Here is a 23,024-nt window from a genome sequence, read left to right on the forward strand (position 1 = left end):
AGGTGATTTACTGCAGACTGTAGATTTTAGCTCTAATGTCTAAATGGGCTATAGAACACACAGATAAAATGGTCATGGTGATGATTGTGAAAAAATGAGAAATATAGTTCCCTGAAACTCTTTACAACAAACTGTGACTTTCTTGACTTGCAAAATTATATTAGAATTTCACAGATCATTTGGGTAGTTCATGGTACATTTCAGACGTGGCCAAAAAAATGGCCTCTTGCCACCAACCTTGCATATTTTTTCTGAAATTAAGGTCCAGTGGGATACACTGGAAGGGGTGGGACTTTGTCTGTCTACACAGTTCTGTGCAAATAGACATACTTAGACTCAGATGTCTAGATTATTATATATTATGCAATACCACCAGGGAAATGTCTAATCGGGTGCAATTCATTTTGTAGCCTGACAGCAAGCCCACACATACAGCCAGAATCATAAAGAACAATGTTCAGTAACACAAAGAGATGCTCATGTCCGTTCCTCTGGCAGGTTCCCAGAGGTGCTTGAAAAACTGAGTTGCTTTTTTAAAAGCATTGGATGATACCACCGAATATCAATCTGATTTAGTTTTGTAGTACTTACTGCACTTTATATGAAGCCAGTTGATAGATAAAAAGCATTCATGGCATTATTCGCATCCTCACTTTACTTTTAGGTCCTAAAACTTTGCACTGCACCTTAAGTATATAATATACCGACAATATAGCAGCTAATAGGTGATCTTGGCATTTGCTTGTGTGTGTGTGTGAGTGTGTATTTTCTCTCTCTGTTGTATTTGGCTGAGACCGTAAATGTTTCAGGTGATTTTTATGAACCTGTCTGTTGTGTCTCTCTTTGCCTGAGTTGCTGATACCCATCCGTCTGTAGGGAAATTAGGGAAAGTGTTTTGCTTCTCCAGTCAGCTCTGTATTTGCTTACTATAACCATCACTGGGGTAATTAACCGTTTTTTGTGCGGTAATTGCCAATTTATTCTTCTGTGTTTGCATCTGGATTTGTAGTGTCTCATCTGTCAGTCAAGCTGGGTGTGGTTTCCATGGGGATGCAGGAAGCATAGCAGTCAATCCCTCCAACCAGTGGCCCCAGTAAATTACCTGTAGCTTCCTTAACACGGTTGCTATGGAGTGGCAATTACCCTAAATTGCAATTGTGCCAGACTAATGTGGCAGGCATTTACCCCTTAAAGTAATTGGATTTTTCAGTACTTTTTCCCTCTCACGCCAGTCCTACCCACCCATCTATGAGGTACCACGTCCAGGAGTAAGCAGTGGAAACAGGGTAAAGGTTTTGTAAAGATCGCTTGATTCCACTAGCCACCAAAGAGGAACATGAATGATATTTTAACGTCAGTATGACGCTGTGAATGCATACTTTATTATGTGGCACCTCAATGCCTTTGATGTCGTAGATACATGCTGAATCTAAGGTGTCATCTTTCAAATGTGTTTCCACTTGGTTCCTCTTCAACACTTGCAGAGACCCAGGTGCATCCATGCTCTCCCCCAGGCATAGCCATACTTCCACTCCCCTGAGACCACCTGCTCAGCTCACTAACACCCACACGCACTCACCGACTTCCCTCAGGTGATGTGAACATTACGAGAAGGTGAGTTGAGATGCGTTGGGCAGCGCCAGCGTGGATGCTGATCCAGTTTGACTCGCCATCGTCACAGCAGGAACATCTGAGTGGGAGTAAATCCTCATTTAGATTCTCGCTAATTGTGTTTCTCAGTTAAAGATGTTGGAAAGTGGGCCGCCACTGGAGAAAACATGACCTGCTTCAATCTCCATTCACTGCATGGATTAAATCAGCTCTCATCACTGCTGATCTGCCGTGAGGAATGGGATTAATCAATCGGAGACAGTACATCTATCTGGAAATTAAAACTGCGCTCTTCGCTGAGCACGTTGCTCCATAGTTCTGGTGTTATTTTGGTGACATGACGAGTGGGTGGCTTTCTCTCAGTAAGAAAACAGCAATAATACAAACCTCAAGTGCGTGAACTGACCATGCTTGTGATACATCTATCAAGAAGAAAATATGACGCACTAGAAAAACTGCAATAAATGTAAGTAAGAACAATAAAGATTGTGAGGACTTTGTGATGTTGATCTGACAATACTGAAAATTGATAAATACAAAAGGCCTCATTCTACATTGTTTCTGTCTATTTAAGTATTTACAACTTATAAAAATCACTAAAGCACAAACAACATCTCCTAAACATGCATTACTTACAAAGATGATAAACCTGTTGTTTCATCTTTCAAAAACTGTCAAAAAACTTGGTCAAACTTGGAAGTCCTGACCCTCATAGTAATGCTGCCAGTGGTTCCCACTACTCAGTTTTCTATATTATTCTTATTATATATTTTTTTTATTTGTATGAAGGGATTTAATTATTGCTGTTGCTGACAGGGGCCGCACAGTAGCTCGGTGGTTAGGACTGTCACCTCACAACTCCCCAGTTCACGTCCTGGCCTGGTCCTGGGATCGTTCTGTGTGAAGTTTGCATGTTCTCCCTATGTTGGTTTTCACCAGGTTCTTGTCCATCTTCGTCCCAGAGTCCAGAAACACGCTAAGGTTAATTGGTGATTCTAAATTGTCCTTTGGTGTGAATGTGTGTACTCGTTTGTTTGTCTGTGTATTCCTGTGATAGACTGGCGACATGTCCAGGGTGTCCCCTGCCTTCACCCTAAGTCAGCTGGGATAGACTCCAGCCCTCCCTGTAGACCTAATGAGGATTAAGCGGTGTATAGATAATGGATGGATGTTGCTGACAGTGTCACGACACCGGCAAAGACATGCACTCATGGCTGTGAGCAAGTCAAATGGTCTTACACTTTAGAGAAGATTAAAGGTCATAGATCAGGACATATGAATGATTTATTTGATATATGCTTACTCTCAACTGTCCAATATATAATGAACATTTTGAAAGTGCTTTATTTCAGTGTTTTTTGCTCTTTTTCTTACTGACAACAGAGCTAGATGCTTTAATGGATGTGTGGTTCATCCTTAAGGCTGAGCGGCTCTGTTGGAAGCCATTGTCTCTGTCTTGATCTGAAAAAGACACAGTAGGAATTACAGAAATCAGATACCAACAGAGGATAATGGGTACCATATAGGTAGGGAGCACATTTAAAATCTACAGTATGCCATGTGCACTGCTAACTAGGATATGGACATAGATGATGCTAAAACTAAAGGCAATTATCTGCAGATACCAGCGAACACTCAGTTTGTTTGTCTTCTGTAAACTCCAAGATTAACTGTTCCTAATGGAGGAGAAGATCATATATTGAGCGATAACTTTAACATAGACATTACAATAAGCACAAAGAAACAGATGTTGTACGTAACAGTGTTTGGAAGAGTGTGCTGTATGTGACATTTGAACAGGAGAACTCAGTATATCCGTGTATGCAAATTAAATGCTAAAGTAATCATCTCACAGATTATTAATGACATATAAATGGATTTAAAAAATGAATGTTGCACATCCTACAATTAATTAAATTTCAGTGATGTTCAGAGGAATACCTCTCATGAGTAAAAGAAGCCACTCTTAGTATAATAAAATGCACAAACTGAGCAAAATTTTCTCAACCAGACTAAACTCGTGTGAAAATAAAGTAATTGATCCTTCAGGCATGTGAAAGGCATGTATTTTTGGGTCTGTGCAGCTCTATTACAAATGTGGTCAGGGACAAATCAAAGCGGTAAAACGTGTAAGGATTTTACTGTACACTTTTGACCTGAACAAATCGTTCCTCTGAAGGCTTATTCACCCACTCCTTCAGCGCTAACAACTGCGCTGCTCTTTGCTGCCCTCACATGCCTCTTCAAGGAACTTTCTACACTCTCAGTGGAATTAATCCACACACCTCCTTTGTGCCCCAGCAGCCCTTCAACAAAGGCTGAATCACTAAAAAACTGACTCCATGAATCAAAGGATGTCAGAGCTGAAAAATGTGTATTCATTCTAGCAGGGTGCTGATGTTGCTTCACATGACTACACATGACAGAATCACCAGTTGGAGAGCAGAGTACCTCACATACAACTACACACATTTAAAATGGATTGCTGCCTTTGGTTTCCAGGGCAGAAAGGCAAATCTTTTCCTTTAAAGGCTACACATTTTTTACCTGAACTGCTGACTTCCAGAGCTAAGTAACCATCCAACAAGGAGGTGAACCCTGTGAGCCCCCCCATGGCAGCATAAGGGACATCCTGGCCTACTGGCTGCCCCCGTCCCTTCCTCTCCAGTTTTGTCTCAACCTGAAAGAAGACAGGAATAAATAATGCAATTTAAGTTTGGCCTTGCAGCTAGAAGATCCCCGGTTCACATCCCGGCCTTGACCTAGGATCTTTCTGCATGGACTTTGCATGTTCTCCCTGTGCTTAGAAAATTAATGGATGGAATTTAAGTTTGAATTAGGAAGTGTGACACTTTGTAACGGTACACAAATGGTACCAATATTGTATGTTTATCATCTGTTCTTCTTGACCATGGGGCTGTGTTTGATGTTTGACTCCACTGACCAGGGTCTGGTGGACAGAGCAGGGCTGGCCACATCCACAAGTGTAGGGACTCTGGAACCCAGAACAGGAACCTGAAAATGAGTTATTAGGAAACAGGCATGTGAAAACTGTGCACATGATCTGGGTAAGATGCTAGATTTTTAGCTACTTCACTCTTTAAATGTATTCATTAAAGTCTCACAGATCTTGCACAAGTGGCCGGAGGCTTCACTGTGGTCCTGCGGTAAGTGTTTACACCTGCAGCGTACAGGGTTTGGTCCAAGCCGAGGAACATACTGGTAGGTAGGACAATTACATCCTCTGACTTGGCATGGTAGGGCCAGGGGTCGCTCAGAAGGAACCTCTTCCCACTCTGTCTTATGCTGCTTGTACCTGGATTATATTACAATGCATACAAATGTATTTGTCTATGTTTGTCAGAATCATATCTGCATTGTGTTAAGGAATAATGTGCTACCTATGTGCACAGAAGCACAGTGTCTCAGGGCCAATTAGTCTGCAGTCAATACCCCCTGGAACGCCAAAGCTCACATACAGCCTGTTGTTCACTCGCTGAGGAAGCACTTTCCTCTTGTAATCCTCATATTCCTCTGGAGTGAATAGTTTTCCTCCATCATCATCACCCACAATCCTTGGAAAGATAAATCACAAAAAAGTTACTATACCTATGCACCTGACTATACAACCTGCATATAATTAAAGGGTTAATATGTTATTTCAGCCTTTGTCAGAGGTGGAAGAAGTATTCAGATCCTTTACTTGTGCAAAAGTAGTAATACCAATCTCTGAAAATACTCCACTGCAAATAAAAATGCTGCACTCAAGACCTTCTTTAAGTAAAAATGTGTAAGTAATATCAGCTAAAATTACTGTAAGTACAAAAAGTAAAAGTACTGACTCTGCAAAAAATAATGATCCTTGTCAGTGTCTTACTATTATATATTTCTGAAATAATATTTGTGCTGTACATGTTGTATATGTTGCTGCTAATTAAGTAATTTAATCTACAATATTAGATCATGATGTGCATGTCACAGCTAAAAGCTCATATCTCTAAAAGTCAACTTTTCATGACTTTTTCAACTTCCTTATCCAAGAGGGTTAATTTTAAAAAAAAAAAGAAGAAATGAAAAAAAAAGCTTGTGCATCTTAAGAAGTAGAGGAGTGTTCAACTTTACTTTGTCAGGAAAGAATCTAATTCTAAAGTCAACAAGTCTGGAGAAAGCTGGTTTTCACTGGACAGAAAAAGTATGAAAAATATAATTTCTGAAAGTAACTAAACTGATCAGAAACAAGTGTAATGGATTAAGAATTATAATACTTGCCTGGTGTGCTCTGTGTTCTAACACCTCAAAATTGTACTGAAGTGCAGTACTTGAGTAAATGTACTTACTTACATTCCACCAATGATATTTAGAAAATGCTTTAGTTGTAACAGTTAACTTAGCATTTGTTGTTATATGTAGGTGAGACGTTCACAAATGTATGAAAACTCCTGCAGAAATTCGCTAAGAGAGGAGATAAACTCTGAGTTTAACTTTGAGACAAACCTTCTGTACTCCCAGTAGTCATCCACCGCTTTTAAATCTGATTTATCGAGACTTATGTTCTCCATTGTCAGAAATCTAGAACTAACAGCTGTGGGATTCTTGTTTTACACAGCAAACAGCTACTGTTTACACGCCAGCTTCCAGGTTGCCATGGAGATGATTGGAGCTGTCCCTCTAATGGGCGCAAAGCAAACTGCATAAGTATAAAAAGAATAAAAAACTGAACCGTAAACACGTAGAACGAAAGGAAAAACAGAGAGAAGGTCCCTAAACCAGAATAAATCCAGGCGGGCTCACTCGCTTGGTAGTTTAGTGCTCAATACCACGACTCATTCTTTCCTAGTCAGACGCCAAGAGTTAAAGGTCAAGTCAGAGACAACAAGATTTGACTACATTTCCCACAATTCCACAGCACTGACGCACCCTGAAGACGTGCAGTGGAACCATGACAGTCAGCGCAGTTGCATGCTTGGAATTCTAGCTGCCGACTTTTGCTTTCAAGGACCTCGTCGGTTTTTAGGACAGTGGAGGAAGGCGGCATGTGATGATTCACTGAGAAGAGACTCCTCAACACGAAGTTCGGCAGCTAAACTTTTCTTTTCCGTGTTCTTCAGGATATTTCCCCAGCAGCAGCAGCAACAACAGCCCCGGGTTGCCAAACAACAAGCATCATTCAGTGTCAGCCAACGGCAGCGGCTGGAGCTCACTGTCGTCTCGTCCCCGCTTCTCTGCATCCTGTAAATTTCCGCTTCTCTCTCAAGGTAGCTACTCAGACGACACAGTGGGGTAAAACGTCGTTTTTGACAGTTAAACTACGTGTGCCGAAAATGTTTTGTCCTTTTGGTGACTGTCAAGTTGTAGCATTGTCGAGCTAACGCGTCGAGCTAACATGAAATGTTAGTGGAGTTGGAAACAGCTTCGGCTAAGCTTGAGCGGCTACTAGCAATTGTTTTTAAAATCTATTTTAAGTGGAAAAAGCCTCGATACGAAATATGCGAAATTAGTGAATTTTACATTTGTCATACTTCCTGTTCTTAATTTACTTTTCATATGTAGCCTGACATTGTAAAATCATTATGACAAGTTTAGCAAGTCGACATCTTTGCTATTATGACTCCTGGTTGCATTGACATGATCCACAGCAGCTCACTCTTAATAACTTTTACTTCATCCACCCTTTCATCGACAATTCACAGTTAGTTTATTATCCATTGCTTAGTTGATTAAGTCTGTTGCTCAGCCTGCCAGCTGTCACACCACATGTAGCAGCTGTTGTGGTCAATATTTAACCTCTACCTCTAGATTAGGTAGTTTGACTGATACTGTGTGCCATATCACTGTCAGCGATTCCACTAGGCACATTATATTTAAATAGCACTTTAAACAAGTGGAACATGTTATTGAAGCCTTTTCCTCTCAGGTGTGCCTTTCCATGAAACAATGATCTGGTCTGACGGCATGAAAACTCTTTTGGTTGGCAACATGTTGACTGAGAGGCACAGAAAATTATCCTGAAGCTTTAATAGTTTCAGCCCTGGGACTGGCATAAATTGCTCTTATTTGTTTACACATCACCTACAACAGAGAGTCTTAACCACAAACCTGAAATATTATCTGGACTTGATTTTGAATACGGTCCCTGGAGTTTATTCATTGACTGCAAACTTGTTTTAGTGCTTTCATTAAGTTTGATTTGTTTTCAGTGTTAAACTTTAAATGCTTAAAATCACCTTTAATCAGTATGAGATCAAAAGCATGTGATTCTACATTCTCTGAATATAAACCTATTTCAGCTGCATGTTGAACGGAGGCAAAATGTTGCAACACCCCAAGTGGGTGGTGGCGGTTTCTTGTAATGACTGACATATTTGACAGTCATAAGACATTTTTCTTCCTGACTAGCTGAACGTGTAACTTTCAGAAAGGCTTTGAACTTTGCTTTCTCTTTCCTCCCTAGTTCTCGTCTGCGGATACATAATTCTGCTCAGGTCATAGAGAGGACATGTTTGTGTGTGTGGGAAACATCACTAACAGATTCTGTTACCTTTCTTTCCATAATTTATTCCCTCAGTTGCTACCCCTTCTCTGACCTCAATAGAAAGTGACACTCCCACACCCAAGAGAGACCGCAGAGAATGAACTTGGTGACAAAGTTGTGAAAACTGAGTAATGATCGTCTAATTTCCTCTGCATGTGCATGCTGCACTCACAGGCGGTTTATCAGTCCAATAGCCATTATGGAGGTGGGATTAGTGAATGAAAGCCCTCTATGACTCTGTGTGTTGCTGTGTCTCCTATCTGGAGCTGCAAAGTGGGTCCCATGAAATCTAAACTAGTAATCGGGTTTCTGTGCTGAAAAAGATTTGTTAGTGAGTGGACTATTGTGCACCCTGACCCAAAGCAGCGAAGAAATCTGCCTCTAATAATAGTTAAATAGTCTAGGAAGCCATTTTAATGTAGCTTTTCACCAAAAGTGATGTGGTGGATTTAGTTCTTCATCCAGCACATGTGGTGGCTTCTGTGTGTGTGTGTTGGAAAATATTGCATTAATCCACCCAGAAATCCTCACAGCCACTCTGAAATAAAACCACAATGCTTTGCAGCGCTGTGAGCCCAAGGCAAATTAATGTAAAGGAGATACACAATTACAACCTTGAAGTGTCTTTTATTAATCTGTTAACGCATGTGTGGTCTGTGTAACCATTTTCTGTTCATTGTTCAATTTGCGGCATCAAAATGATTTAAATAAAAAATGGGATTTAAATTTTTATTATCCACTTTTTTTTATTACTTCACAAGTATATAATTGTTTCAGTTTAATATTTTTTCTTCCCATTTCAGTTTTTGTTTCAAAATTAGATTTTGTAACAAAAAGTGGCTCATTATTACAAATGTCATTTCTAGTTTTGTTTGTTTTTGTTTCTTGTTTTTGAACTTTACCATTAGCACCTGGGAGAGAAACCTACATATTATTAATAAAACGCTCTAAAAAACAATTTTAAAATAATATAATAATAATAATAATAATAATAATAATAATACACTTTATTTTCATAGTACCTTTCAAAGCTGGAGTTCAAAGGTGCTTTTCAAAACAATAAAATATACAAAACATCCAAAAGCAAAAATAAGATGGAAAAATAAGACAATTAAAAAGTTTTTTTTTTAAAAAAAGCAGTAATCATATACAAAAAAAACAATAGAAAATGCATAAAATATTCTATACGTTTCTATCTGCACAGATGGGTTTTTAAAAGCACTGAGCAGTTCTGTAAGTAGTAGCTTGTTCAAGACTGTTGGGGATAAAACAACAAAAGCATGGTCCCTTTTTGTTTTCAGCCTGGACCATGGAATTTTCAACAGCAGCTGATTCTCTGATCTGAAAAATCAAGGTGAAGAATATGGAGTCAAAAGTGCTGAGATGTAGAGACATTGTTTAAAAGTAATCAAGAGCATCATGAATTGAATTCTGTTACAAAATGGGAGCCATTGCAATTCGGCCGGACTACTGTGTTCTTTATGTTGATTATTTGTGAGTAATCTTGCTACTGAGTTTTGAATCACCTGTCAACGGACGAATGCTGCACCGTTAAGACAAGTAAACAGTGAGTTTCTGTAGTCCAGGTGGGAGAAAATGAGTGTGTGGGTAAGCTGTTCAGCCATGCTTTCAGGGAGCACTGGTTGGACTTTGGCTGTACATCTAATTTGTAGATGGCCTGATTGAACCAGACTTACTATACTGATTAAAGTCAACCGTCTGATCAAAAACAACTCCCAGATTTCCTCCTGAGTGCCTTATTGTTAGTAGTCAAAGGTGGGAAGTGATACTGCTAGAAATATGGTTGTAACCAATAACGAGGACTTCTGTACTATCTGTATTTAGTTGTACAATAGAAACTCTCTGCTTAATTCCGGTGAGACAGTATTGCAGAGCATCCAGATTGTCACGATGGGTTTCCAGGAGTTAATGAGACGTACAGCTGGGACTCATTTGTGTAACAGTGGTAGGACTCAGCAGTGAAATGGAGAATGACGTGACCAAGAGGGAAACAGATACGAAATCAACAAAATAGGGCCAAGTTCTGACCCCACAGTACATGAGTGCAGTTAAAGACCTTAAGCTGTTAAGAGTGACTTTGAATACTCTGATTAGTATATTAAAAACACTTCAGAGCAGTTTACTTTTATTAATTTATTATTAATTTATGTGGACATTGTTTATTATTAATTAATTGGTCTATAGGCTGTATTTGGAGATTTGTGTCATTACACACACACCAGCATGCAAAACGCACCAAACCCATTCACTCAATTGGAGAGGGGTGGGGGAAGAGGCACATTCAAAAAGGTATTTTAAGGCTGCTATTCTGGTTAACCTGAACAACAACAACAACACATCAGCTTAGGGCTCCAGTCTATGAGTAAGGTTCACATTTGTCTCCCAAACACACTCACTAAATAGGGTAGCCATAAATCAATGCATGTTTAGAAATAGGGATAAATGATATGCAAAAAACATCATATTGCAATTGTTTTGGTAGATATCGTGACTATGTAATTGCAGTTTCATTTTTGCATGTGGTTTTTGTTGCAGTCTGTACCAAACAGGCATTTTCTCTTACCTGGAGAATATTATTTTGTGGGCCAGGGCTGTAGAACCATAATATTTCTTTTAAAATGGCATTTTGTGACCCAATATACCTTTTATCAACAAAATAAATAAAATAGAAAAGCACTCAAAGAACACAGTAATCCGCCAAGGCTGCTCATTCCTTGTATCATTTCCGACGGACAAGTCTGCAGCGGTCAATTTGTAGTAGGATCACAATCATGTGATCATCAGCAGACAGCTGACGTAGTGTTCACTTGTCACAGTTACAGTGACTCCGTGATCAATGATACAAAAACCGTGAATCCAGACTATAAGCTGTATCACTGCAAAAATCTAATCAATTGGTCCTTGTCATTTCTGACCTTCCCTGAATATGTCATGTAAATTTGTTCATCCGTTTTTGAGTAATGTTGCTAACAGACAGACAAACCAACGCCAGCCGTCTCATAACTCCGCCGTTTTCCTTGGTGGAGTTATGTAACGGTCATAAATACAGTAATGGTACAGTTCATCCACAAGCTCAGAGGCAGAAGTAATTAAGTATAATATAGAGTCATTTTTAAGTTTTTGTTAAAAAAAACAGTCAGAGGCAACAACACAAATGTGAATAATTGAAAAATAAATTGAGAAACAATTGCCCAGTTGTGACATAACTGATGAGAAAAAAACAAGACCCATTTTTCATTTGTTTAATTTTAATAGTGAGAATTGTACAAAGAATTGAAGACGAGCTACACACACTGTGTTTTTCATGTAGTGGTTTACTATTAATCATATGTACCTATTTTTTCGTACGTCTCCAGCACGGCCAAAAATGTCTGCAGACCCTCTGACTGACCACCCACTCTGCAGTGGTGACTTGGTGTTAGACATCCTGCAACCAAAGCACCTTTCCAAAAACCCCTGACTGCTGGGGTGTATGGGCATCCTTCCTTCTGGTGGCACTTCCTGGCCTCTGCAGTTGCTCAACACGCTCTCATCTCCTCTTAGGACGGGCAGGATGTTTTAAGAATGCTATGTAGCAGACTTTAACCTCTGATCTCTTTGTGGATAAGGACTGCAGAAAAGATAAATTCTCTGCACAGTCACCCTGCTTACCAGATTATTAAAATCACAACGCGCAAGACAAGACATTCAGCCTCAGACCAGGCCTCTACAGCCCCGTTCCCTTTCACCACCCCAGTACCATGCTGGGTACACTCCTGCGGAGGAACATGTCTCAAAAGCTGAGTGTGCTGCTGCTGGTATTCGGCCTGGCATGGGGACTCATGCTGCTGCGCTACACCGTGCAGCAGCCTCGCCATCAAAGCAGCGCTGAGTTGCGTGAGCAGATACTGGAGCTCAGCCGGCGATATGTCAAAGTCCTGACAGAAGAGACCCAGAATGCACCAGGTGGGCCACAGGGAACCTCTATGGCTGGTTATGGTAAGCATTTTAGACAAATTCAGAAATGCTGTGCAATACATGTTCTGTATTTTACAAACATGACATTACTTGCTCACTCTTGTATGGAAATTTATGTGATTTACTCTCTGGGGGGAAAAAAAGCATTGTCAAACTCATGCTTTCTTCCACCTCTTTCCCATCCATTAACACAAACAGCTGATCTGAAGAGGACTATTGCTGTTTTACTGGATGACATTCTGACACGGCTGGTCAAACTGGAGGGGAAAATTGAATTGGTGGTCAATGCCTCTTCCACAAACACCTCCCACACAGCAGGGGGCATCCTAGCCTCCGCTCCTGCTGCCCTGCAGAAAGCTTCGAAGCAGGAGACACCAGGCAGCCACCCAGGGACGTCACGCCTTCACCCACACGTCCCTAATAGGCATCGACCACATTGAGGAGGCTAGTTTTGATAGTTGTATCCATTTTTTTTTTCAGCACATTACACTTTTCCATCATTTATCACTGATGTAACAACATCAGACTAATGAAGCAATAGGGATACTTACGGACATCCAGAGACTTAAAAAGCAGGATGCACCTCAAAAATGTTCTGCCAACTCCAAGAGAAGAAAGAGAACCTTTCTATTCTCCAGCCTATCATATGCTGATATTTATTTTTTTTACTGAGACTATTCAGCACTTGTTTTTATATTTTCATTGCCGAATTTAATTTGCATAAATTTCTGTTTTTTTTTTTTTTTTTTTTTTAGAGGGATTTATGTTTGAACGTTGTGCAAATGCGAAGGAGCAAATGCATTGAACTGAAACTCACTTTCAAACACTTTATCATCAAACTGGCTTAAAATCCTCCCCATCTACAGATAAACCATTATACAATACTGCTTCAAAATATCAAAATACTGAACTAAACTGTACACATGATAGTTAAGAATAGTTGCATTTTAGTTTATATCTGGCAGGATTGCTAAATACTGTCAGAATAAGGTTTCTCTTTTAGCTGACACAAAATAAGGATTTTAAGAATAAATAAGCAATTTTGTTCACTTATATCAGATAATCCAAAGAATATTACTGCAATCCATGAGAAGGCAATATAAGTATGTATGTGCTGTAGGCGAGGTATGCGGAGAATATGAAGGAATGATGCCTATTTGCCACTGCAAACCTGTGTGAAAGTGTGTGCTTGCTTTGTCTCACTTGAAAGCCAATGTTTCCCTTGCACCATGTTGAGAAATAGATTCAGACGTTGCTGGAACAGATTGAATGTACTGTGCAGACAGTCTTTAGCCCTGTAATGCTGGTAAGATGACTGATGTACTGCTTACCCATGTTCAGGGTTCATATTGCACTGTGACCGTAGAGATTTTCTAAAAATACTGGGTTCATCCAACTTGGACTTTAGGGATATTTAAAGAGAGGTTCTGGAATATTCATTCTTCCAGCCTTCCTGCTGCACCTTAGCATGGTTTCTGTAATACTGATAAAAGCTGGTTAAATACCTCACCATGTCCTGCCCAGAGGAAGAAAATCTGTAATGTGTTCATCATAATGCTTATTAACATGATGACTTTATTCTGCCACAGAGATGAGCAACACTTTTACCAACATCATCTGTGAATAGTATGAGACCTAGTCAATGTGGATGAAGTACTCAGTTATGAAGAAGAAGAAATTTCATTAAAGCTTAAACCTTGCTGTGTAAGGTTGCTCCCAGAAATGTAACTGTATGTTCAGGTCACGAAACTAAATAATTGAGTTGGGCTTTGACTGTGTCGACACTGAGTTATGCCATAAATGTACCTTGCTTCTAATGCTGAAGAAGAAAATATGAGCCAGCCAGCTGCCGTGACAAGCTAGTTTTACTAATAAATCCACCTCATGGAAAATTTACTCTCCCCCGCTTAAACCAGTTTTATGCCAGACTCTCCACTTTTCCTCATTCTATAAATTGAACGTCCGTCCCTGAGAAGATCTTAGTTGTAGCACGTGTCCCACAAGACGATGAAACTAATTTAATTTGCTTCTATCAAAATCATTAGTGCTGCCTCCGTGAATATGTAAGAGTCGTGTCTTTGTATAAGTAAATATATGGATAGGGCTTTTCAGTTTGGTTGTGACTAAGTGATTTAAAGCTGTTCTGTTGCTACTTTTAATGTAAAATATGTGAATACTCCTTACACTGCTAATCGTGGAAGGCCATTAACCTTCCGCCTACCAACATATTTACCATACAAGGACTCCTGACTTGGATTCCCGGGGGACCCGAAGAACAACCAAAGACACAAACATCATAACAAAATGTTAGCTTATTTCTTCCCAAAATATGAGTTATGTAATATTGTCATCTGGGAAAAAAGAATTGGTTTATTTTTGGAAAGCTACAGCTAATTTGTTTATTGTGGGACAATGAAAATACATTTCTTCACTAAAAATGGCAGATTTTATGTGAAGTACAATCCACTTTAGTAGCTTATTTACCATTCTTTGATTCTGGCATCTTTACATTGTCAGTAATTTTAAGTAAACTTTATTTCTGTTACATTTATAATTATCAAAAATTCAGGAATGCCAAATCTGGCCAATCTTGAGTTACTGATTGTCGCCCAAAATAATTAAAACTATATTACTTTTCTATATTAATTGTAGCCGAGCACATTTTGCTTTCTCCTCCCCCCTGCTTTAAAAGAAGATGCTGCAAGAATTGTCTCTTCAGGTAGGCCGTTCTGATGCTAAAGGGCTCTGATAAGGAAAACACGGTCAATTTGAGATCACACCTCAACCGTAAACTGTTCATAACTGCACTATGGCCTTGACTTTTGGAATACACTGAAGAGTGACGGCTCAGGAACATGTTAATTTTCACCTCAAGGTGTGAAATTGGCTGCGAGAAGCCTACAGCTCTGAATATGGAATAATCCGTTTGGAATAAGGGCCCCACCTGAGGATCTGCGAGCTGGCACATGTTTTGGCCACGCAGCCTGGTGCCAGAAAGAGTCAACACAAAATACAACACTGTGGTACACCACAGCTAGTGTGAGGTCAAGTACGGGAATAATTACCGATGAACTTTTTTCTAACGCGTGAAATCAATATAGTGCTGTGTTGGTATTTAATTAAAACAGTAACAAAACAATGTATTATGAAGTTTCAGTAACCAAAAATGATGGACAAAGTGATGAAAAACTGGAACGGTGAAAGAAAACACTTGAGAGATATGACTGAGTTAGACCTTAGGGGGCTGACGATGTCCCAGTCGGTAAATTGCGGGTTAAAAGTTATTGGTGTGTTTACAGCCGTGATACGTTCAAGTACGCCATGTTTTACATTAAGGAGGCGTGGAAGACAGGAAGTGACGTTGGACTCTGCGGCACATAAACATACCACCCACCTTACGCGCCATCTTCTAGCTAATAACCGGTCGTAAAAAACGTTGCATTAAACCTGACTGCAGTTTCTTTTTCTTTCAAAATACTAGTTTTCATTAGCTATACTGAACAATGAGTGACATTGAGGACGGAAACTACGAAAGACGGGTAAGTAGTTACGTTAAATGATATCAAATACCTGCCTTTCTTCCTTTTTCTTTCTTTGTGGCTTCCCATAAAGAAAATTGGTTGAATTCACCACTAATGTAAGCTGTTAGCTTAATGCATACTTCACACGTATCGTTTGCTAATGTTACTTCTATCATAGAGGCAGAAAAAAAGATATTTTTTGTCTGCCTCCAGCTAACACAGTGAATGAACGTATTTTTTACACGAACGGTTCTGCTAACAAGACTGCTTCAACCAGCTTCCACTAACGGTGGCTAGCTTGCTAGGTAGCCACCGCTAGCTCAAAATGACCGGGGTTAAACCTTGGCTCTCTGCAAATTGGCTCTATGCTGCTTAAGTTAAATTTATTGCACCTGACGTATTCATAAAGATAAACTAATTCCAAGCCATTTGAGATGTTTGTACGAAGTCCTGCAATGCAGGTAGTGCTACTACTGCTACAGCCATTGTTGGACACGAAGTTTTGTTTTGCTTTAGCATGTCATTAAGTCAGATGTAGTTCAAAGCCACTCCTCCTTCTCAGCTTTCATTCTCTGATTAAGCAAATGGAGAAAATGCTAGAGTACACTGATGTAATTTTGCTCATTGACATTATTTCTGGAATATTAAAACTTAATGTAGCAACAATGTAATTGTACTGCATTCAGTGTTCCTTTTCATTTCTTTAAAGACATTCTCCTTTTCTGAAACCAATGATCTTAATTTTTATTGAATGTTCTTTTTTCATTAAGGTTATTGAACGTGAAGGATTTGAAGAGTTTTATCCAAGAATGATGAAGAAAAATTTCAAGATAAAAGAAGGCTAATGAAAACATTTACAGAGCAGAACATAGAAGTGGAAAGGGAGAAAATGTGACGGAAGAATGGTGTCATAGACACACTTGCAGTGTAAATGGCTAAAATGAAACAGACCTGGAATCAGAAAATGAGAAAACTGAAAAAAGAAGAATGAAGAAGGATAGAAATCCTGAGAGAAGGGAGTAGCGTGTAAAGAATCTGGAAGAATGAATGTGTCCCTAGGTTAAGTAAATATACTGTTTGTGTCAAAAATGTCTTTTCTCTGCCATTGCTCCCTTTCTGTAATGTAAAAATGCATGTTTTATATTTTTTCCCTTTATGGCCTAGGTGGACATGGATATAGACTTGACATGTACATTTGTTATATATATTTAAAAATATGCTACATTGCAAGCCAAAGATTTATCTTTTGAAATTACAAGATTACTAACCCTTTTCTCCACAGTACATAAGCTATACATTTAGACAGATGTATTGTTTGTGTGACACATACACTACCATATTTCACTACTCTATGTATGATTGTTTTTCTGTATAAAGAAATAAATGGATCTGTCCAAGAGAAAGTTGTTAACATGCTGTTGTGGCAATAGGGGTCACGGTCCCCATCTAAATCGGATCATGGGATTCCAGCTCGGGCCAAGTCAGAGAGCAGGTCAGGCTCCCCGAGTCCATCCCGGGCCTCCAAACGCTCTGAGTCCAGATCCCACTCTCGGTCAAAATCTAGGTATGTGGCTGCCTTTTAACTCTGACCTCTGTGGTATTGTAATTACATCATATCAGCAAACAAGTAAATGGTGATCAGGGTAGAAATATATCATTTTATTGCAGGGTGCTTTGAGTGTTGCCCTTTGTTTTCATGTCATAACTTTTCGTTTATTGTACCATTGAATTCTGCTCCTCTTGTTTTCAGGTCTCGTTCAAGGCGGCACTCAAACCGCCGCTATAGCCGCTCTCGCTCTCGGTCCTATTCACACCGGAGGAAGTCCCGTTCTCGTTCTTACAGCCCTGAATACCGCCGCCGGAGGAGCCAGAGTACTTCCCCTATGTCAAACGGGCGGCGTCACACTGGCAGCAGGGTGAGTGTGACGAAATTTGAAGATAGAGCAAAGTACAGAAGGCGATGAAAGGAAGACAGACGCACACTTTTATAAGATGCTGGTGTTTTGAACTTATTTAGATTTTTGGGGAGATTAGCTTATTGTACATCTTAGCTTGTAAACTCTATGATCTGTTATTGTATAAATTCAATAGAAAATTAGTCATGCTAAAATTGTTTTGGGAAGGATTTTTTTTTAAAAGAGACATTGCCTGTAAGTGAATGTTAAGCTACATTAGATGAATTATGATTTAAAGTTGCTACCAGCTTTCACAATCATTAAGCTAATCTCACCAAAATTGTTTTTCTTTGACTTTTTAATTGTTATTTATATCTTTTCTGATGTTTAAAAATGCATTGACAAGAATTGTTTGCTAGACATTTCAGCTGTTAAAAGTCCGTGAGTTTATCTTTCTGTCATGTGTAAGGAAGTATCATTTTCAGATGACTGTGGTAAGTGCTGTGGGAATCCACTTTAACATGACATTTAATAACCCCTTTGATTAATCTTCCCCTCCTTTCATTATATCAACAGAGCCATGACTTCACAAAAGAAGCATACAGTCATGGGGGTGATGCTGATGTTAGGGTATGTGAACCTTCAGACATATTTTGGGAAATTGTAATGTTTGTGTGTGGATTAAAGTTTCTGGTCCCATTGTAGAACTGGATTAGAGATAAGAGTGTAAATTAATAGCATATAGCTGGATGTTTTTAGACAGTGGGCTAGTCTGGGGAGTAATTTGCAACCAAAATGACAGATTACACCTAATTTATATTTGGACCATCTACCTAATTACAGTAAATTTTGTTAAACTATTGCAACATGGGCCTTCATGTTTCTATATTCATGTTCTATACTTATTATCCATAAGAAAGTTTTAGTGTTAGCTGATCTCATGTTCATTAACTTGCACCAAAAACAGTTGATTTCAAGTCTTGAGTGTATGCAATTTTCAATTGTTTTAATTATAGTGTGCTTTATCTTTTTCACTATGAAACTAATTGGCAAAACACTAATAGAGAAAATGATGTATACAAAATAAATGTACTTTTTAAGTTCTTGAATTCTAAGCCTTAACCATGACAATCGAACTTTATTATTTCTTCACACAGGCCTAATGTTTTGACCAAAATGCAAAAGGAAATTACAGGTTGAAATGTGCAGCTGGAAAAGTTCTATTTTTTCATTTGGAAGCATTGATGTTTAGGAAAAACAGAATCAAACACAATGAAGTTTTGCTTACTGTATTTATGCTAAATGAATGGTAAAATTAATACATCTCTTTGGTCCCGTGTCTGCTGGCAAGTTCTCGCAGCACAATGTTTGACTATGGTTTTTCTGAGGTTAATGTTTGTAGTATACTGCTGCTCTAAGAGGTCCATGTGATAATGCAGGAGTGAAAAGTTTCCAAGTAAACATGAGGCGAATGAAATAGTTTTATAGTATGTTTACGTCTCCCGGTGACATCTTTTTGAAAGCAGTTTAAGGGGTTATTAAAGCTGTCATAGGTTACCCACTGAGAGTTTACTGTGATACTGTAACAACTGATTTTAACATCCCATTTTAAAAACATAAATAGATGACCAGTTTTTTAGTAGCAGCCCAATAACTGCCTCAGTTGTAAGCTAGAAGTTATATTCTAAGAGTGTATATGCGGTGTAGTTGGAGTGGTATTTTCTCTGTAAACACTAAAAACCTGGTCTTACACAGCCAATGTATACATAAGAAGGTTTTACAAGTTGTATAGTAATTATTACAAGATGTGTTCTTAATGCTGTCTTGTTTTCTTTAAGTGTTTCTGTGCCCAGCGTATTAAAGATGTAAAAAGGTGCTATGAATACGAAGAAGTATGTTTTGCCTACTAAATCCGGTGAATGGATGTTGTATGCAAATTATTAAATGGGTAGATGTGGTAAACCACGCCATCAGCACTGACCCTTATTGTTGACCTTTCCAGGCGAACCCTGATCCGAGCACATGCTTGGGGGTATTTGGCTTGAGCCTGTACACGACAGAGCGTGACCTGAGGGAGGTGTTTTCCCGCTATGGTCCTCTGGCCGGGGTCAACGTGGTGTACGATCAGCGCACGGGTCGCTCCCGTGGCTTTGCCTTTGTTTACTTTGAGAGGCTTGAGGATTCCAAAGAGGTATGGGAAATATTTGTAGTTTTATTCATTTGTCAGATGCCCAATGATCTCCAGTCTGGGTCTTAGTGACTAGTTTATTTTGGTGTCGTCAACTGCAATCATCGGGTGTTCAGAGTCAATGTGTTCCCTAAATACTAGCTAGACTGAAAAGCGACATGGACTAAGTCCAAGAGCAAAACGTATATGAAGTGCCAGCTTTAGTTGTTAGTGTTTTTTTTATGTTGTTTTATTTTTAAAACTATTATTCAACATCTGTATGTAGTAATCAGCTAATTCATGCTGTGACTCCCCCTTTTCACATACACACTTCTTTCCTTAGATGTGATTACATGGATATACCACTAGGTGTCTGCCTTGCCTAAAATTCCCTTACCTACCTTTATGCATGGGTTCGAAGTGTGTGATGTTGGTGGGCCAACATTTGTGAATTCCAGTTTACATACAACAGAGCTTGCAATAGTCTGCTAACATTTCTGTCGTCTTCTTCTTGTGGGTCCCAGGCAATGGAGCGAGCCAATGGTATGGAGCTGGATGGGAGGCGCATCAGAGTGGATTACTCCATCACCAAACGTCCCCATACCCCCACACCAGGAATCTACATGGGCCGACCAACTCAGTAAGATCAATACTAATGTCAAATCTTGCATAACTGTTTCCTTAAGTTATTGTGTAGCATCTGTTTTTCATCGCATTAAAGTTTCCTGGAAGTTTAAATGTACATCTGAGCCATCAGGAGAAGAAAAAGAGAACAAACTGGGATGAGAGCTCACTCGTATCATTTTTGTATTAATTTTTGCATCCTTTCTTGAAACATATTTGCGATTTGCACTTTGTATCAATTTCAACATGGTGCTCAGTAGGGATGGAAAGTTTCAAGTTATCCAATGCATAACTTTTTTTTTTTTTTTTTTATTGTGTCAGTTCTGTTGATGGTGAAAACCTATGTAGGCTAATGTCTTTCCACACAGAAATAAATAAGGGAATTGATAAAAAATTTCAACCAGTAAGCAGAGTAGAGATAAAGGCACTTCTCAATTCCCATCCCTAGTGCTGCATTTCTGAAGAGATCAAAATTCATGGTGGACTTTTTAATAAATTCATTTTTTTTCAACAGCAATGGTGGAGGAGGTGGTGGCAGCAGCAGCAGGAGAGGGAGAGACTCCTACTATGACCGCAGCTACGACCGCTATGACAGATACGACGAATATGAGTACAGATATAGGTGAGTAGTAATTGGTGAGTACAAAGGCAGTGTTGCGCTGCTATATGCGAAAGAACGTTTTATATTTTCTTTGTCTCTTTGCAGTCGCAGGCGCTCTCCATCACCCTACTACAGTCGATACAGGTCTCGCTCACGGTCTCGCTCCTACAGCCCACGTAAGTGTGAAGAAAAATGCATAAAGAAGAAAGCTTGTCTATCTGCATGTATTGTGTAATTTTCAAACATGAAATCAGGCTGCTGTGAGGCATATTTGAACACATCTATGTACCTTACTACTGAAAGCTGATAAAATCTTAGTAGTGCTCTGTTGTCTTAAGCCTGTACTAATACACATTTTCTGTTTCTTTTTGCAGGACGATATTAAGTTTCTTCTTTCAGTATTCAGCTTCCCTCCAACAATTGATGGTGTGTGATTCATCAAGGGGTTTCAGAGGGGAACGTTTTGAATAAGCATGTGTATATCAATAGAACTGTTAAGTTTGAGGTAGTTCTTGTTTACATGCAATAGATGTCTTAATTTTTAGACATTTTGATGCATCCATGTTGAGTGTGAGCAAAGAGCTCAGTGACTTTTGCTTAATCTGGCTTCATTCATCGACTTGCGTCCTTCCCTCTTTGTTTTCTACAGCACGGATTCCCTTTTTTCCGTTTAGTGAGGGTTTATCAGGTTTATCTCACTGATTTCTGTTAACATTGTCTTCATGACAGGGAAAGAAAGATAGATTTTAAAAAAAATACTGGTGACACTTGATTTTACAACTTGTATTAAGTAGTTCTAAGAATACATTCTGTGAGTACAATGAAAAACAACAGATGTATCCTAGTATTACTTGGCACTAACTGAGTTTGCTGGTAAGTAGCAGGTAACTCTGGCTGTAAAATGAAGTGTGACCAACAACCAGTAGTTGGGTCTTTGCTCACATTCAGTCACTTTTTTTTGGACAAGGGAAGTCAATGTTTGAGTTTTCAGAGTTTTAATATCATGTATCACATTTTTTTATTGTTGTTTCTTTGTATGGAAATACAAATATATGAAAACTCTAAACTTTCTAAGTTGTTTTTCTGATTTAATAAGCATCAAATTAAGATTTATAGTAGTTGTATGGGTGGGAGGTAATAATGTAAGTTAAGTGGGAGAGGTGGGAAAACAAGAGTTTCACAGTAAACGACCAGTTCCAATGTGTTATGCATAATAATCTTAACACAAATATAAAGTAGTTGAGCTGTAGTCACTGTATGAAACTACATTTTTTTCTCCATACATCTAGTTTGTCATAATTCAGGCTACACCAAAGAAAAAATAAACACAAAGATATATATATACCAAGCTTTAATACACAAGGTCTACATGTGAAAACAAGCAATATATAATGCAACTTGATACAAATTAACAGTAGCACAAAGGAGCTGAAATGGTGGGTATTGAAATGCAATAACTTCTTTGCTTTCATGCATTTGGAATGCTCTTAACCTTAGTGACAACAGTTTAAATTTCTATATTTATAGTGCTGATTTGTGCTTTACATTATGAACAGATGACAGAACATGGTCAAGTATGTTTTTCCATTAGACAATGCGACCAGTCCTACATAGACAGAGGTTCAAATTTTGGATTGATACAAATTGAGATCAACCAGGATCTTAACGCTGAGTGGCTAATCACAAAAGTAAACCTGGAGGAATGGAGGAGCTCTTTATCTGTAGACCATGGGCCCAATAATAAGGCACTTCATTCCAAGGGGGTTAATAATCACTGCTGACGTGTCATGGGGCCCCTCGGAGTTATGCGTTCATTCACACTGATTCAGAGATAATTCTTCAGGTTCCAAGGTAACCGCTAGCTGGAAGGATACAAGGGTCAAAGTATGAGGTCTTTCTCAATAAAGACTCACCGCTAAGCCATTCTAAGACATGTCTACTTGTGTGCCCGTTTTCACCTTTGATATTTATTCTGAGTGAAGTTGGATTTTTAAAGTTGAATAACGACAAGTAAATTATGAGTGCTTGATTGTATGGCTACATCTGGGGTTGTGTAGTGACAAATGCATTGGTTCTTCATCACTGACGTTGCATT

At 39.0% G+C, this 23,024-nt stretch overlaps 3 protein-coding genes across 6 annotated transcripts; 2 read left to right on the top strand and 1 right to left on the bottom strand.

Annotated features, from left to right (window-relative positions):
* Positions 1-2,877: 2,877 nt before the first annotated feature.
* fam221a (family with sequence similarity 221 member A) lies at positions 2,878-6,467 on the bottom strand. The gene is made up of 6 exons (XM_023286113.3): positions 6,106-6,467; positions 5,013-5,186; positions 4,737-4,927; positions 4,556-4,626; positions 4,159-4,291; positions 2,878-3,072 (listed from the first exon to the last, which is right to left on the bottom strand). The coding sequence occupies exons 1-6, from the start codon at positions 6,168-6,170 to the stop codon at positions 2,960-2,962; spliced, it is 747 nt and encodes a 248-aa protein (XP_023141881.2). The 5' UTR covers positions 6,171-6,467; the 3' UTR covers positions 2,878-2,959.
* Positions 6,468-6,529: 62 nt separating this feature from the next.
* Positions 6,530-14,017, top strand: ccdc126 (coiled-coil domain containing 126). Of its 3 annotated transcripts, none has more exons than XM_035955461.2 (4): positions 6,530-6,866; positions 8,063-8,093; positions 11,521-12,142; positions 12,320-14,017. In XM_035955461.2, exons 3-4 carry the CDS (start codon positions 11,905-11,907, stop codon positions 12,559-12,561), a joined length of 480 nt encoding a protein of 159 aa, XP_035811354.1. In that variant the 5' UTR covers positions 6,530-6,866; positions 8,063-8,093; positions 11,521-11,904; the 3' UTR covers positions 12,562-14,017. The 3 variants fall into 3 exon arrangements, with proteins under 3 accessions (XP_035811354.1, XP_054873895.1, XP_023141823.1); XM_055017920.1 differs by lacking the exon at positions 8,063-8,093 and adding an exon at positions 8,177-8,249; XM_023286055.3 differs by lacking the exon at positions 8,063-8,093.
* Positions 14,018-15,492: 1,475 nt separating this feature from the next.
* On the top strand, positions 15,493-21,995 carry tra2a (transformer 2 alpha homolog). Of its 2 annotated transcripts, none has more exons than XM_023286041.3 (9): positions 15,493-15,660; positions 17,073-17,206; positions 17,393-17,558; positions 18,114-18,167; positions 19,540-19,728; positions 20,229-20,344; positions 20,843-20,950; positions 21,035-21,105; positions 21,304-21,995. In XM_023286041.3, the coding sequence occupies exons 1-9, from the start codon at positions 15,625-15,627 to the stop codon at positions 21,312-21,314; spliced, it is 885 nt and encodes a 294-aa protein (XP_023141809.1). In that variant the 5' UTR covers positions 15,493-15,624; the 3' UTR covers positions 21,315-21,995. The 2 variants fall into 2 exon arrangements, with proteins under 2 accessions (XP_023141809.1, XP_054873893.1); XM_055017918.1 differs by having other exon boundaries at positions 15,503-15,660; positions 16,413-17,206.
* Positions 21,996-23,024: the final 1,029 nt, after the last annotated feature.

Source organism: Amphiprion ocellaris, chromosome 15 (genome assembly GCF_022539595.1).
Source record: "Amphiprion ocellaris isolate individual 3 ecotype Okinawa chromosome 15, ASM2253959v1, whole genome shotgun sequence".
Lineage (NCBI taxonomy): Eukaryota > Metazoa > Chordata > Actinopteri > Pomacentridae > Amphiprion > Amphiprion ocellaris.

Coding starts and splice junctions, on each gene's coding strand:
- fam221a (XM_023286113.3), bottom strand. CDS start 6,170: ATGGAGAACATAAGTCTCGATAAATCAGATTTAAAAGCGGTGGATGAC. Junction 4,928..5,012: donor CTGTGCTTCTGTGCACATAG/GTAGCACATTAT, acceptor AATATAATCCAG/GTACAAGCAGCATAAGACAG. Junction 3,073..4,158: donor TCTGGAAGTCAGCAGTTCAG/GTAAAAAATGTG, acceptor TGTCTTTTTCAG/ATCAAGACAGAGACAATGGC.
- ccdc126 (XM_035955461.2), top strand. CDS start 11,905: ATGCTGGGTACACTCCTGCGGAGGAACATGTCTCAAAAGCTGAGTGTG. Junction 12,143..12,319: donor AACCTCTATGGCTGGTTATG/GTAAGCATTTTA, acceptor TAACACAAACAG/CTGATCTGAAGAGGACTATT.
- tra2a (XM_023286041.3), top strand. CDS start 15,625: ATGAGTGACATTGAGGACGGAAACTACGAAAGACGG. Junction 18,168..19,539: donor GGGGTGATGCTGATGTTAGG/GTATGTGAACCT, acceptor TGACCTTTCCAG/GCGAACCCTGATCCGAGCAC. Junction 20,951..21,034: donor GAATATGAGTACAGATATAG/GTGAGTAGTAAT, acceptor GTCTCTTTGCAG/TCGCAGGCGCTCTCCATCAC.